This window comes from Raphanus sativus, chromosome 1 (genome assembly GCF_000801105.2).
Source record: "Raphanus sativus cultivar WK10039 chromosome 1, ASM80110v3, whole genome shotgun sequence".
Classification (NCBI taxonomy): Eukaryota; Viridiplantae; Streptophyta; class Magnoliopsida; order Brassicales; family Brassicaceae; genus Raphanus; species Raphanus sativus.
The window spans coordinates 13,917,103-13,931,934 of record NC_079511.1 but is presented as its reverse complement, the minus strand read 5'-3'; the positions used below and the strand labels follow the sequence as shown (position 1 = coordinate 13,931,934).

At 34.3% G+C, this 14,832-nt stretch overlaps 1 protein-coding gene and 1 pseudogene across 1 annotated transcript; one reads left to right on the top strand and one right to left on the bottom strand.

The window, feature by feature from the left end:
• Positions 1–6,640: 6,640 nt before the first annotated feature.
• On the bottom strand, positions 6,641–7,528 carry LOC108829898 (uncharacterized). Its single transcript, XM_018603491.1, has one exon. The coding sequence runs from the start codon at positions 7,526–7,528 to the stop codon at positions 6,641–6,643; it is 888 nt and encodes a 295-aa protein (XP_018458993.1).
• A 1,938-nt stretch (positions 7,529–9,466) lies between these two features.
• Positions 9,467–11,980, top strand: LOC108825327 (mitotic spindle checkpoint protein BUBR1-like; annotated as a pseudogene).
• Positions 11,981–14,832: the final 2,852 nt, after the last annotated feature.

The following is a 14,832-nucleotide window of genomic DNA, read 5'->3' as shown; positions in this document are numbered from 1 at the left end:
CTTTAGCGAAGGAGTAGAAAAGGTTTTGTTGGCACTAAAACCAAAAAACGTGGGATTTACAGCATTTTATACTAATTTTTTTAGCTAAAGATTCGTTTGTTTTCACCGTTGCAGGTGGTCTTACAAAGTTTTTGATGTTCTAAGCCAACCATAATAATTAACAAAAAAATAACCAAATAACTCTATAAGAAACTGGATGTAAAAGTCGGAAACAACCATGAATAGGAAACTGATTTTTTCAATTTTCTCTAGTAATCATTAATTTTCTTCATCCATTTTTGATATCTCAATGGTTCAACGGGCTAAAGAAAGGCTTTTTACAAAAGTGACTCAAAACTTGAAGTCAAACAGAAAACTAACATTTTCTTTTGACTCATTTTTTTTTTGAGTTTTTAACTCCACACCTGCATTTTATCTACGAAAATGCCATTAACTTTTTATTTTTTTTTGTTTTTCGAAAATGGCTTCTTTACGGTCTCAACCTCATTTTCTTTAAGTATTTACAATATTGCCATTGCCATGAATAGTGGGAACAACCTTGTACGAACTGTTTGGAGCTTTTAATGCCCTTTAATGCACGTACTCTCTCTGTTTCAATTGTTATGAACTAAAATGAGTTATTTTCACTGTAAGACAGTTTTAAGTTTTTTATTACAAGATAGGGTAGTTTATACTACTAAGGCAGTTTTTACTAACTATTTTTTCTTTTTCTAAATGAGCTAGTTAGATTGTAACTAATTATGTTGACTAATTTAATATATGATTTTTGGTTGACGAAAACTAATCACATATCTTCCCATTAAAGAAGAAAAAGTGGGTCCCATTTATTTATTTTTCATTTTCTCCTTTTTAGTTTTTTTTTCTTTTTGAAAAGTGAATGTTGTTTTTTTCAGAATTTTTTTTCCATTAAATATTTTTATAATCAGTATCTTTATTATTAAGTCTATCTTTTGAGATATGTGAAGCTATATTTTTGAGATATATGTTAGATATCCAACATGTTCTAAAGTTATGTACATCCGTTAGTGTACATGTGTACAATTGTACAATAAAGGTTAATGTGTAAAGTTGTGTATAGTTGTGTACATTCGTTAGTGTATATGTGTAGATTCGTTAGTGTACATGTGTACATTCGTTAGTGTACATGTGTACATTCGTTAGTGTACATGTGTTGAATTAGTGTAAAGTTGTGTATATGTGTACATTCGTTAGTGTACATGTGTACATTAAAATGTTGAAACTTGCAAAATTATTCAATTAGATAGTATGATATTATTGTAATGTTTTAATGATATATGTATGTGTAAATTGGTTTACATATCCACATGTTTTAATGATATATATATGTGTACATCGTTTTACATAGCTACATGGATTTTTTTTATAATAGTGTTATGTTAAATGATAGTTACATGTACACATATATACTGCTATACGACTTGGCTGTGTACACAATGTGAGGTGTACATGTGTACACATAATACATCATTTGAGCAATTTCTCTCTGGTTTCTTGATTGTTTTATTCATTATCTTTGTACATAGTGAAATAATACTTGTATAATGATAATGATGTACATGTCATATTCATCTTGACTTTGTGTGTGTAAGATAAAGTATAAATGACGTACATGTGTACAAATATGGAGGTGTACATGTGTACGATAAATATGATAGTGTACATATTTGGGTCAAGGATTATATTTGGATTCAGTCATATTTCAAGAATGCCTCTACCATGTGTGTACATGGAAAGAAAAAAGAAAAAATTGCCAAAACGGAGTAAAAACTCAACTACGTTGTCCCTTTGCCATAAATATTATTTTGGTCAGATTTGGACTTAGGTACCTCTGATTAACTTTAAAAATACATATCAATTATTTTAAGAATCAGAAAAATATGTAAAAATATACAAAATGTAAAAAAACAAGAGACCATCATATGAAAAATATTTATCTTGACTAAATATTAGTAAAACACAATTTCATATTTTGATCTAGGGTGGCAGAAAACATGATCTACTGTCTACGAGCTTGTAGATTCTATATTCGGTTAACTATATTAATATCTACCGCTGGCAGAACGTATAACCTACGAGTGGTTATAATTCTACCTTAGTAGAATGAACTGGCTGCCATTTACTTAATCTCTGAATTATGATAGATTTCATTAACTACTATTTTCTAATATATCTACGAATACGAAATTAAAAATCTACCAAAATACTTTTTCCTACGACAGTGAGGTTGCATAATCTACCATATTTTCCATATTCTACTGAGGTAGAATATATCTTCTACCAACGTCGAAATATATATTTTTGATATGTCTTGATTTAATGAGCTTTAGATTCATATTTTAGCTTATTTTGATCATTCTAGGTAGCATTTAGGTCATTATATTGCATTTGCATACTCATTTGCATATCATAGGGGTTGGAGTGCACAATTGAAAGTTCTGGGTCAAATCGCTAAGTTATTTCTGCAATTCACAAAGTCTTAGGCCATTTTGTAAAGTCCCAGAAGTCCAAGGACCTGTCTTGCAAATATTTAGAACTCCACCATTGGAGTGAATCGAAGCTTTCTCTTGCGACTGAAGCGCCTTGATTCTGACGATCGTGATGGCGGAGACCACGAGTTGGATTTGAATCCGTGAAGAGGAAGGCTTGAGCTCGAGATGACTTGGACTAGAGATCCCGCGGCGGAGAAGCCGATGACTAGACGCGATGAAGAAGCTTTGCGTTGGAGTTTGTGGTCGCGGCTGGGGGATGACGATGGCTAAGGCTTGGAGACGGTGGCGCAGACTTGGGGATGACGATGGCTGCGGCTTAGGGTTCATATGTTTTTTAATTATTTAATTTATTTAAAAAAAATTAATTATGAAACAAATTAAATAAAATATAGGATTGTGTTTATATTAGGGATTTAATGGGAATTACAGAAAAAATTATGGTAAAGGAACAATTTTGTGTTCAATATATGGCATAGGGACAATGTACTTATTCTTTTGTTCCATATTTACAATTTTCCCAAGAAAAAATCCACATGTACATTGTTTTAACATTATCTTGAGTTTATGAAGTCGCATGGCTTAGTTATTTAGATAGAAAACATACAAAAAACTAGAAATGTGTACACAATCACTTTGATGTATAATAAAAAATTAGTGTACAATCATTTTGATGTATAATACAAAATTAGGTGTACACATGTACAGTTTGAATGCAATGTACATATGACTTTTTTTCATTAATGTTGCAAAGTTACGAGAATAACCTCATCTTCTTCCTTAGCCATTGTCGACCAGAAACCCAAATTTCCACTATCTCGCCTATTTTCTTCAATTATTTACATCTCAACTTTTTTTTAATGTATTTTTACCCAGACTTGATATGTTTCAATCTTAATTCATAGCTTTAATCTTAAAAGTTTGAACAAAAGTGAGTTTTTGGTTTCTAATTTGTTGAAAGATTTGTCCATCAAAAATATAGCTTGACATATCTTAAAAGATAGATTAAATGCTAAATATACTGATTATAAACATATTTTTTTTAAAAAAAGTGAAGCAAAAACAACATTCATTTTACAAAAAGAAATAGAACACAAGAAAAAGAAACAAAAAATATAATACATGGGACCCACTTTTTTAGTTGGTAAAAGATGACTAGGTCGTTCAAAGAAAGGGAAAGCAAGAGAAAGAGTTAGCATAAACTGTCTTAGTAGCAGAAACTGTCTCATTGTGTAATAGAAAACTTAAAACTGTCCCGTGGTGTAATTCTTTCAACTAAAAACAACATTTCTTTCACTTTCTCTCCATATTCATCCAAAAAATTCAAGCTTTTGATTCAAAATATGGGCGATGGTTGACAGAGCCATATTTCTTTCGTTTTGACTTACGGTTGCTTTCGTTTGAGGTTATGGGTGGTTGGAGAAGACCCTGTGTGCAAACGAAGTCATCTCATCTAGTTTAAGGTACGAATTTGAATTTTTTTCAAAATTTGTTCGCGTAGAAGACTTACAAGTAAGTCATCTGTATGTAGAAGACTTACTGATGAGTCTTCTGGTCAAACGGACGACTTAAACTAAGTCGTCCAGCTTTGTTTGTTGAAAAAAAACACTCCAGACGACTTATATATAAGTCGTCTACGAGAAACATGCTAGTTTTGTATTTGACCGAATCGTGTCAGATCTTTGACTATTTCTGGACGACTTATAATCCAGTCGTCTCTGGGAAAGTTAAAATTTCAATATTTTATTAAACTAGACGACTTACGTGTAAGTCGTCTTAGGTTAGTTTTGTAGTTGAAAAATAAAACTTCATAATTTAACTTTTACCAGACGACATAATATAAAGTCGTCCCGTCAGAAGACTTAATTTAAAGTCGTCTGAGGAAAGCAAAGTCGTCCGGGAAAAGCAAAGTCGTCCAGAATTTTTCCCAATTTTCTGGTCAAACCTTGCTTATCCCGGACGACCTTAAATTAAGTCGTCTAGCTGGACGACTTTTAGTTAAGTCGTCTGGAGAAAGTTAAATTTCAAGTTTTATTTTTCAATTACAAAACTAACCTAGGACGACTTACATGTAAGTCGTCTAGTTTGAATAAAATATTGAAATTTTTACTTTCCATAGACGACTGAATTATAAGTCGTCCAGAAATAGTCAAAGATCTGACACGATTCGGTCAAATGGAAAACTAGCCCGTTTCTCGTAGACGACTTATATATAAGTCGTCTGAATTTTTTTTTTAACAAACAAAGCCGGACGACTTAGAATTAAGTCGTCCCTTTTAATTTCCAATTGCAAAAGTGACATTTTTAGACGACTTACCTTTAAGTCTTCTGAACGACTTAATTCTAAGTCGTCTGCGATAATGTTTATTGAACTTCTTCATTTTCTCTATGTTTACTAATGTGTTTTATTTTGAATATTTGCAGATGATTTTTAAGTTACATGCAGTGTATGGAGAATGGTTGTTGAGAGATTTCCGTTGGGATTTTGTGGTTGATGATCTCAAAGGAGCAAGATTGTTTTTATTGAATGAAGATTCAACACATGCTGAACTTGTTGCAATAGCTCAAGAAGATTATAACCTGGACATGAGATCAGTGACTGTGGAGATTAGCTACTCATTACCAGCAGAAATGATGATGACTCCAGGCAGTCCTCCCATTCATGTTACAAGTGATAGACAAGTTCGAAACTTGCTCGAGATACTCAAAACGCATAGAGTATGTCTTTGTGTATCAAGTCGCAGCAAGGTGGAAACGGTTTCAGAGAAAAGAGAAGAAGCTGGTGAATGGGAAGAAGATGTTGGTGATAATGATGAAGCTGGTGAATGGGAAGAAGATGTTGGTGATAATGATGAAGCTGATGAATGTTTTGAAGATGTTGGTGATAATGAGTCTGTTGAAGATGAAAATCAAGATGGGGAGTAGGAAAATGGGGAGGAGGAAAATGGGGAGGAGGATGCTGATAACACTATTGTTGGTGAAACGAATCAGAATGGTGGAGATTACAGTCTTTATGGAAAGGTTCAAGATGAGGACGAGGAAGATGATGATAATATTTGCGAGGGGTAGAAATGTAAAAAAAAATCCGTTTTTTGTTTGTTCACAAGGAGATAGTTGTAATTTCAATAGTCTTTTAGGTTAATTTTGCCTTTGACCCAAGTTGGGGTATTCTTTTGGGCTTGACTCCAAGTTTTGAGTCACACTTGGCAATTCTACCCTACAAATTGGAGATCAAACTTTTTACAAAAAAAAAAAAAATTGGAGATCAAAGTGAGACACAGGCTTCAAAGCCAACACATAGAAAACTCTCTGACATTAGCTTAAACACTTTATAGATTTTGATTTCTCAAACTCAGGAAAATCCAAATAAGCTTCAAAAGTGGGAGATAAAAAAGGAAAAAAAAACATCTCCGGACATCTTGAATGTAGTATAATTTGTTATACTAATTAGTTGGAGATCTTTTTTGGTAAAAACTAGTTGGAGATCTTGAGAGAAAGAGTTATTCATAGGCTGAGCTGAGGTTTTAGTTTAGTCACTTTTATTGGATCTAGATAATATTAGAACTTTTGTACTAAAATAATCTCGTATATATCTGTATGTTTTGTAATCTTAATGCATCCAAAAAGTTTTTTAGCCTTTAGTTGATAAATATATTTTTTTTGTCCATGAATTAACCAATTTGATAACCCAGATTAATTTATTTTGTCATTCATTATTCTAGTTTATTATTTTTTTGTCGTATTATCTTGTTGAATATGTTGTATCAATAAACAGAGTATCAAAGCAAAACATGAACATGTAAGAAAGGCTATTAATTTTGATTTATTAAAGACCCAAATGACTCAAACAAAAGCATCAATTTTGATATCTTAAAGACCCAAATGACTCAAATAATTTATAAAAAAGTTTGAAATTTAAAGTCTGAAACAGAGCTTTGACGCAAACATGAAACTTTTTGATTTCATAATACTCTTCATCGATTTTGGATCCTCAAAGATTAAATCAATCTCTCTCACTCTCTGGTCATAAATATTTACACAGCATCCATAGATACATTACATACATACATATATGATATAAATATAACATACTTTCATATTAAAAAAAGCACTTGGTGTCAGTTATTTTTCATTCAAGCGTTTTGAGCAGTCAGGAAGGTATTAAAATCATCCCTAGCCTGACGCAATCGTGGACTGATACAAGATCGCGGCGAAGTAGGGCACGAGACTGAAGAAGAGTCTGAAAATCTCACACGGCGTAGTGGCGAAGTCTCAGTCGATCTCTGGTGATCTCTTCCGGACGACCGTGAACTCCTCGTCTTTTTCAAAACACTTCTAAGAGCCATAGTCTCTGTCTCTCTATCGAACAAGAAACCAGAAGTCACCGGTTCTTGCACATCTCTCCCTCCGTTTCCACGGCTGTTGCACTTCATCATCTCCACGGGGAAATCGAAGTACATCCGACCGTGATCTTGCGTCAGGGCCGTAGTCGATGCCCAAGAACTGCATTCAAACTTCTCTAGGGAGGCGTTTATCGAAACAGTGGAGTAGGTGAAGGAAGACGCATTCATCATCTTCTTCTCCATCGAATCTCGGCCTCTGGAAGAGGATCTAACCGTCTTGTGTTTCCCGAATCCAGGTAGAGTCAAGCAGAAGGCGTTGCATTTGAAATCTTCTTCCTTGTAGACATTCATTTCCTCCGAGTGTACTCGAGATCTCCTCATGAAATGGAATGCTTCTTGTCGGCCAAGTTTCTTCTGGATTCTCATCGGCTCAGGGAGCATAGGAAGCGGAACGGCTGAATCTCTAGGCGGAGGCATTGCCGGTGGCAACACGATTCTGAAGCTGTCGTCTCTTGCCGAAGAACCTGTTGTTTTCTCGCTCTCCAGAACTGCCTTCTTCACCAAGAAATTGTAATTAGGGTTAGGGTTAGGGTTAGGGTTTTCTCCGGGGAAAACCGTGAAGCCCTTCCATTCGTTTTCTAAACCATCATCAAAAGCTAGCATTGCAGGAGGAGGCATTAACTAGATTTGTCAACAATCACAGAAAGGTGAGGTTCGATCTTTTGGAGATGGGTTTGGTAATTTCCCGGGTAAAAATATACAGAGGATGGTATAAGTAGTAGGCGAAAAGTTAAAGAGAAAATGGGAAGCACGTTCATGGCCGCGTGGAGAAAGTAGTGAATTACATGTTTGTCGGTTTTGTTTTCTGACTTAAGATTTTGACATGCGTTTACTATCAGTATCTTGTTACACGTGTGTGCATTAGTGCATAGATGTGAGGATCTTGAAATAAAATGAGGTATAAAGATAAAAAATAAAATTAAAAATAGAAGACCTTTCAAGTTTAGGATGTATGATGGATGGAGACGGATAAAATGGTTTGCACGTAATTCTGACCTGATCCTTTGAGTGTGTTGGCCGCTAAAAAGAGTTCATCTACTTACATACTAATCAAATTCCAAGCCACATTTAAGGTAAACTAGATTAGGACCCGCAGGAAATTGATTTGTCAAATTTCAATTAATAATATATGGTATATATAATATGTGTATATAATATTATATATATATTTTGTGTAACATTTATATATATATATATACATATTAGACATATATAATATTTTATTAAATATATATATATAATTTAATAGTGTTATAATTTGTGTTGTACTTGTTATTAGTTTGTATTTAATCTTCTTTCATTTTTAGTATAATAATTTGCCTTGTCACACCTTTTACCTTTTAACTTATACATATAGTTATGCTTTTTTTCAAAAAAAAACTTATACACATAGTCTCGTAAAATGTAATATATAAAAAACATATTTAAAAAATCTACTGACCATATGCCACCATTATTTGGTTGTTTGAACAAAAAAAATCATGTTCTTACATAACTGTGTATATGTTGTGATATGATGTAGGTGAAGAGTAAATATATGGAAGTAAAGTTAGTGATACGAACATGAGCCTATGTTGGTCTATGCCACAATTATTTGGTTTTTGGAAGATTAATGAGCATAAGCATACACGGTCTTTGTATGCTTACGTTGTAAATGAGTCGGATATTTTTTCTCTTATGTCTGGAATGATATAGAACTCGTTGATTTAAGAGTGGTTCAGTTTTATATGATCTAATTATATTAAGAGATTAACCAAAAATATTATAAAAGTGTTACTGGTTAGGTTTAACTAATCTATGTTGGTTAAGATTTGGTTTAATTTAAATTGGTAGGTTGCATTGTATAGAAGGCATGATATATTCTAGCAACAACTATGAAAGAGTCCAAAATTTAAATGAGAACTTCAAATAGTAGATAATCCCTAAATTAATAGATTAGATATTACTTCTTTTGATTAATCTATACTATACTAAAAGTCTAATAAGATCAAAGGAGAAGGCATCCACATCAGCAATTTAATTCAGGCCAATAAGAGAGGAGCTTTCGTCCACGTCGGATCCGTCATTTAGCTCTGATGGGCTTCAACCGCATTTCACGGTTGGGCTTCGTATAACATAGCCCATGTGCTTTGTTAGAACAAAACTAAACTTTTGTTTGGACTGTCTTAACATTTTGATTCGGCCCATTGTACCTTTTCGATTGCTTCAGAAAATAAAATAAAAAACTTATTTGTTATTACAGTTTATCCATGATCTTCACTTTTCCACGTTCGTAACAGTAAATGTCTTCCTAAATTAATTAGACATCGAAGGCCTTTCAGATTCTTTCAGCACTGTATCATCACTATTTAACTGCTTCCTCTACCTGTAGAAGATTTACGAGAAATTCCTGGACATGGAGATGTTACCAATGAAGCACTTTCACGATCATAGCTTGAAGGCTTGACTCTTGGATGGCCCCCGAAGACATTATCTGCCGGCGTTGACGATATCATTTTCCTCTTTAGGTATCGGAATCTCAGCTTACTGAATCCAAATATATAAATGGTACTCAATATGTCGTCCATAGTATCTACTCTCAGCCCATCATCTTGAATTGAAATCTAATCTCTTTTGCAGAGAAATCAGAAGCGTGAGCTTCCACTGCTCCTGAGACCAACCCTGAGAGAGGGAAGCTAAGGCGCATGAGGTTTACCAGAATCCTCTGAGGATATAGGGCGAAGCTCGTGTGGTCAACGGAACCGGAGCTGAGCTTGATCAAGCTAGGTCGGATGTCCAGAAGCTAGCTAAAGATAGACAGAAGCTATCGGCGACAAAGATAAGCAATGGAGAGATAGCCAAGGCTAAACCTGAATCGGATCGAGTCATGAAGATTAAGGCGGAAGTTGTGACTCTTCGAGAAGAAGTTAGCAAAGTTATGTGAAAACCGAATAGCCCTTTGTTGTGGTGTTGACTATTTTGGACCAATAATGAGATTCTTTTGTTTGATTTGTAACAGGGCTTCTCTTTAGCTTGAGAAGAAGACATGAGCCACCATGAATGCAGTATGGAGAAGACCACCACTTACTTCTTCAAATTGTGAAACTCCGAGAAGAATTGGCGAACGTGGAGATCATAGCTAGAGCAGCAATTGTAGCTATTGAGGCAGCTCAAAATCCAAGCAATCCCAAGGTTCAGTTTAAACCTTTCTTGCGAAACTAGCTTTTAATTTTGTGAAGCTGTTGATGTAATATTGCAAGGCCATGTATTCGTTGCAAGTTATATGGAAACTTAAATGATTTTTAGGAAAGGGATTCCTCCAATATTAGCTTGAATTGTAAGCTCCGTTGTTATCTACTGCTAGCTTTATATATATATATATATAAGAGAATCACTGTCTGTGTGATTATAGTTATTTTTCGAACACTGTAACATACCCTAATATCAAGGTTTTCTTGATTATACAAAGTCTGAAACTTGATCCAGTCTTGAACTTTGAGCTTCTCTCTTCTCTCCAGGTGTGTTAAATGGGTGCAGGAGGCGTTTCCTCCTGGTGGAGATTGCCCGGGGCTGTTGGTGATATATGAGCAATGCGTCAGAAAGTCCTGGCACTCGGATCGGAGCGGTAAAAGTTATCTCAAAGTCTGGTTGGAACATGTAATGCTTCCTCTCTTTTTAGCTCCTTTGAGTGATCTTCTTTGTATTGGAATATTAGTACTTAAGGGAAGTGGCTACTCTGTTTTGAAGGCGGAGCATTTTATAAGTTCTTGGAGGTTAATGATTTTGGGAAGACACATGCTTTGTACTATGCAGCTTACGCCTTGCACATGGAGTTTAAGGGTAAGGAGAAGACGGCTAATGAGATCTTCAATCTAGGAATCTTTAGCCAAGTCTTCTTCATTTTGGTCTCTTTCGTATCAGCTTTTGTCACTTTGGTTTGACTGATAAAGTGTTGAAACTTTGTGCAGAAATGCAAAGCCTGTCGAGAAGTTTAATGATGCTAACAAGAAGTTAACAGACATTGGGAACTATGAGAAGGCCCAAACAGTTGATGTTGATGTATCTTCTCTATTTCTCTAAGTTTTTTCCACATGATGATTAATGTTTTTTTAACTACCAGCAGGAGCCAAAGGAAAATGACTTACCGTCAAGAAGCTCTGGGACTATATTGTCTAGGGGAGATAATAATAACAGTGAGTCACTCTAATTACTCTGTAAGTTTTATTATTAAGTTCTGCTAAGCTTTACATGACACTGTTTTGTATAGATACAGGCAGGCAGGCGTTAGGACCACAAGTAAAGAGAACAAAGCTGAATCAGTAAGCAGTTTTGTTGGTTATGTATTTCTCACTTTAGCATACTTCACCAAAACTCTCAAACTAATTGTGCAACTCACTTTGATTTCTGCAGCTCATCCAAGGCACCTTTGGCTATCTGCAAGGACACTACATCGAGTGATCAAGCAGAGATGGACAAGTCAAAACCAGAGTTTGGTTCTTGGCTCATGCTTGGAGGCAGATCAGAGAGGAACAAAGAGAACAATGCTTTACCTGGAAAATGGGTGGCATTCAAGGTTTTTGCTCATGCTCTTTTTTTTGTACTGCTTCTGCTCTACTCTCCAAAACAAAACTAAACGTGTCTCTGTAAATTGATCCCTTACATAGCTGCCTCTGCTTCCTCCTTTGAGGTTTTTGTAGACGAAGAAGAATGTACAGAGTAAGTTAGACAATGTTATGTTTACACAAGGCAGATATGTTCTGTTACTAACTTTTGATTATGAAACAGCAGTGAGGGAGTAGAGAAGAAGAAGAATGAAACCATCTCGACATCATCATCAAACGTTTTGCACCTTAATGATCGCCGTGAGTAGAGAAGAAGAAGAGTGAAACCATCTCAAGGCAGGGTGCATATACAGGCAAAATATACACGCATCACCTACGTTGTTGTAGGGGTTAGAATGCTTCGTTTTCAGTTTTTTTTTTATTTAAAGGTTGTTTTCTCTGATTTTTTCATATATGTCTGCTCCTCCAGATTATGTATGGGTCTTAAAATGTCCTACAAATGTAGTAAATTTATGGTCTTTTACACTTATGTATCTAATCCTTATTGTAATTAGTTATTACAAAATAAGACATCAACAAATATATCACATAATTATACAGAAATAAAAACTAAATATTAAAACAAACTAATATAATTTCTTCCGATTACTAATCCATTCGAAAACAACCAGAAGACTAAAATCTAAAACTTGCTTATACCAAATACCGCAAGCAACAATAATTTATAAAATAACTAAACAAAGTAAATTAAAAAAAAACAACAAATACGTGTTTTGAATTAAAATATATATTAATGTCACCAGAAACATTGTTTTTTTTATAACAATGTATATCATAATATGGTATTTGGTAACTTCAAATATAATAACGTGTTCTTAATAATATGGTATATCATATTTTTTGTGCAAGCATTATATATAACGTTATGGCCTCTTAATATAATAAAGCTTATATAAATATCGTCAACCTTACGCCACGGACAAACTGTGATCCCGATAGTATGGCTAAAGTATGCAAACACTGTTACTATTTCACTACTTGAAAAGTCTTAACCAATTTGTCAACTTTGCTATTAATAAAGAATGTTTATTCTAAAATTTTAGTACAATATTGGTTACCCACAGTACTTTCTAAATTCTTCCTTAGTAAAATAAAAATTAATTTTAGTATGCTCTATTGCATATTTAATTTTAATAACTTCAAAAGAATGAAGTAGTGGTTTGATAGAAATTAAAATAACAACTTAAAATTGTAAAAAATAAAATCATCTTCTTAAAACCATCGACTCCTTAACAAGTTGTCCAAAAAAATGAAAAAATAAACAATTAAAATAACAATGCAAATAAGACTAAAATAGTGATGAATATATAATTAGTATATAATTAGTATACGAACTTTGACGGTTCAATCAATACGTCAAGCACTTCAAAAGACTAATAAATTGTTTTTATTTTACAAATTATTTTCGTTCATTTTATCTTTCTAAAAAACAATTTCGTCCATTTCACAAATTTTAGCTTTATCTTGAAAAATGATGTTATAGATAAACTTATTTACAAAAGAAAAAACATAACAATTAACCTCTTTAAAAAATAACTTTCACACTTCAACCACTTCATATTCCTTTTACAAATATCCCACCTAATAATGTATTCTTCTTCGGCTGAAATAAATGCACTGAACTTTATTCTTGCTATTTAAAAAAAATTATATAATATATTCGCATAGTTTTCATAAATTTAATCTTTTCCACTGTGAAAAACTTTCACATTGTATAATATCAACATCAAAAATACAATATATGGAGTGATGCAGATTAGCAATAGATCCGTGTCTGTTATGCAGTCGTATCAAATTGAATACCAGACCATCTAATCAATTGATATGTATTCAGATTTAGATTATATGTATTGACCAAGGCACATGGTGGCACTGCAGATTCCACTTGACAACATCGATAACAGCGCCACCACTACCGAGTCTTCGTACACTTATAGTTCTGAGGATGGGCTGTCTGTATATGGTGTTTAGTGGGAGAAGAAGCCGTCACGTTTGACTCATACAGCCTTCTCTCCCTACGTTTTATTCAGTGGAAAGCACATGGAAATTGATGTCTTGAATGTTTTTAATTTGGGCAATACCCCGTTTCACTACTTCATGACAATTAGTGGTCAATGGTTTGAAGCATAAGTTCATAATAGCCACGACCGTTAATCCTAAGTTGGTAGGAGGTATGTGTCTTTCTAACAACTAAGTCCAGTTATTGCTTATTTAATCACTTTGTGTATGTTTTGCTTCCTCCCAGGTCGGGTATTACTAAACTCCACCCCAGGCAGTCATTTTTACTTTGACAAAGAAAGTGCCGTTGGGCAGACCATACTTGATGCGTAAAATGATTACTTCCTTACATTTATTCAGTAAAAAATAGCTTTATACCCTCTTAATCCTCTTAAATGTTTCATTCAGCAGGAACCGTTTCAGTGATGATGCTTCTTCCTTAGGCCCAACAAAGTATGAGGGTATTTAAAAACTTTAAACCGTTACGGTGGCTTAGCTTAATGCTTGTGTTCTCAACTCTGGTCCCCAGTCGGGAATAAACCTCATCTCTTCCTCTATTACTGCTTAATCTCCCTATAATTAAGTGGTTTCCCATGTATTGTGTGGACAGACTTGTGAAGTTTCTCTGCAGATGGGTGGTGCTACAACTCAAGTTCAAAATGCACTAGAAAACTTCAACGTGGTTTCTCAACATTTACATGTGCAACATGCAATAACATCAATGCCGTTGGGGCTCTAAGGTGATCCTTCCCAGGCTCCTGTTTACTGCTATTTGAACTGCAATTCACAGCCATTTTTTACCAACTTCTGTTTGCTAATGTCAAGTCTGTTAATGATGCAGGTACCATGCCCAGTTGTCTGTCTCAGATGGATCAGAAGCGTCTGTGTTTGTACCTTTTAATGGTCAGATTACAAAGCTCACCAATGTCTGTGCTGGACATGCTGGTGATATTGTACAGCTAATGGTAGTACTGAGAAATAAACATTTCAATGAATGTCTTAAATTCTTGACAAGCACAACCACTGAACCCTATGTTTGTTTTGTTTGGGAGGAGCAAGGTTTAAAAGACTCTGATGAAAGGCTGATTCTACAGTGCCTAAAAGAAAATTATGCATATGTATAGTCCTTTCAAGCTCGGATGCTCAGCTTCTTATTTTCAAGAAATGACACGTTCAGAACACTAAGACAGCTCAGAAAGTTCAGCAAGGCCACAACATTTGGGTAGGCAACAGTGGACCAACAAAAACTTAATTTATGTGCATATGATCGATACAACATGCAAGATTTCAAACTTGAAAACTTATAAAGAGGAAGATATTCAG

What these genes read in the sequence shown, in the direction of transcription:
- LOC108829898 (XM_018603491.1), bottom strand. Translation starts at nt 7,528, where the DNA reads ATGCCTCCTCCTGCAATGCTAGCTTTTGATGATGGTTTAGAAAACGAA.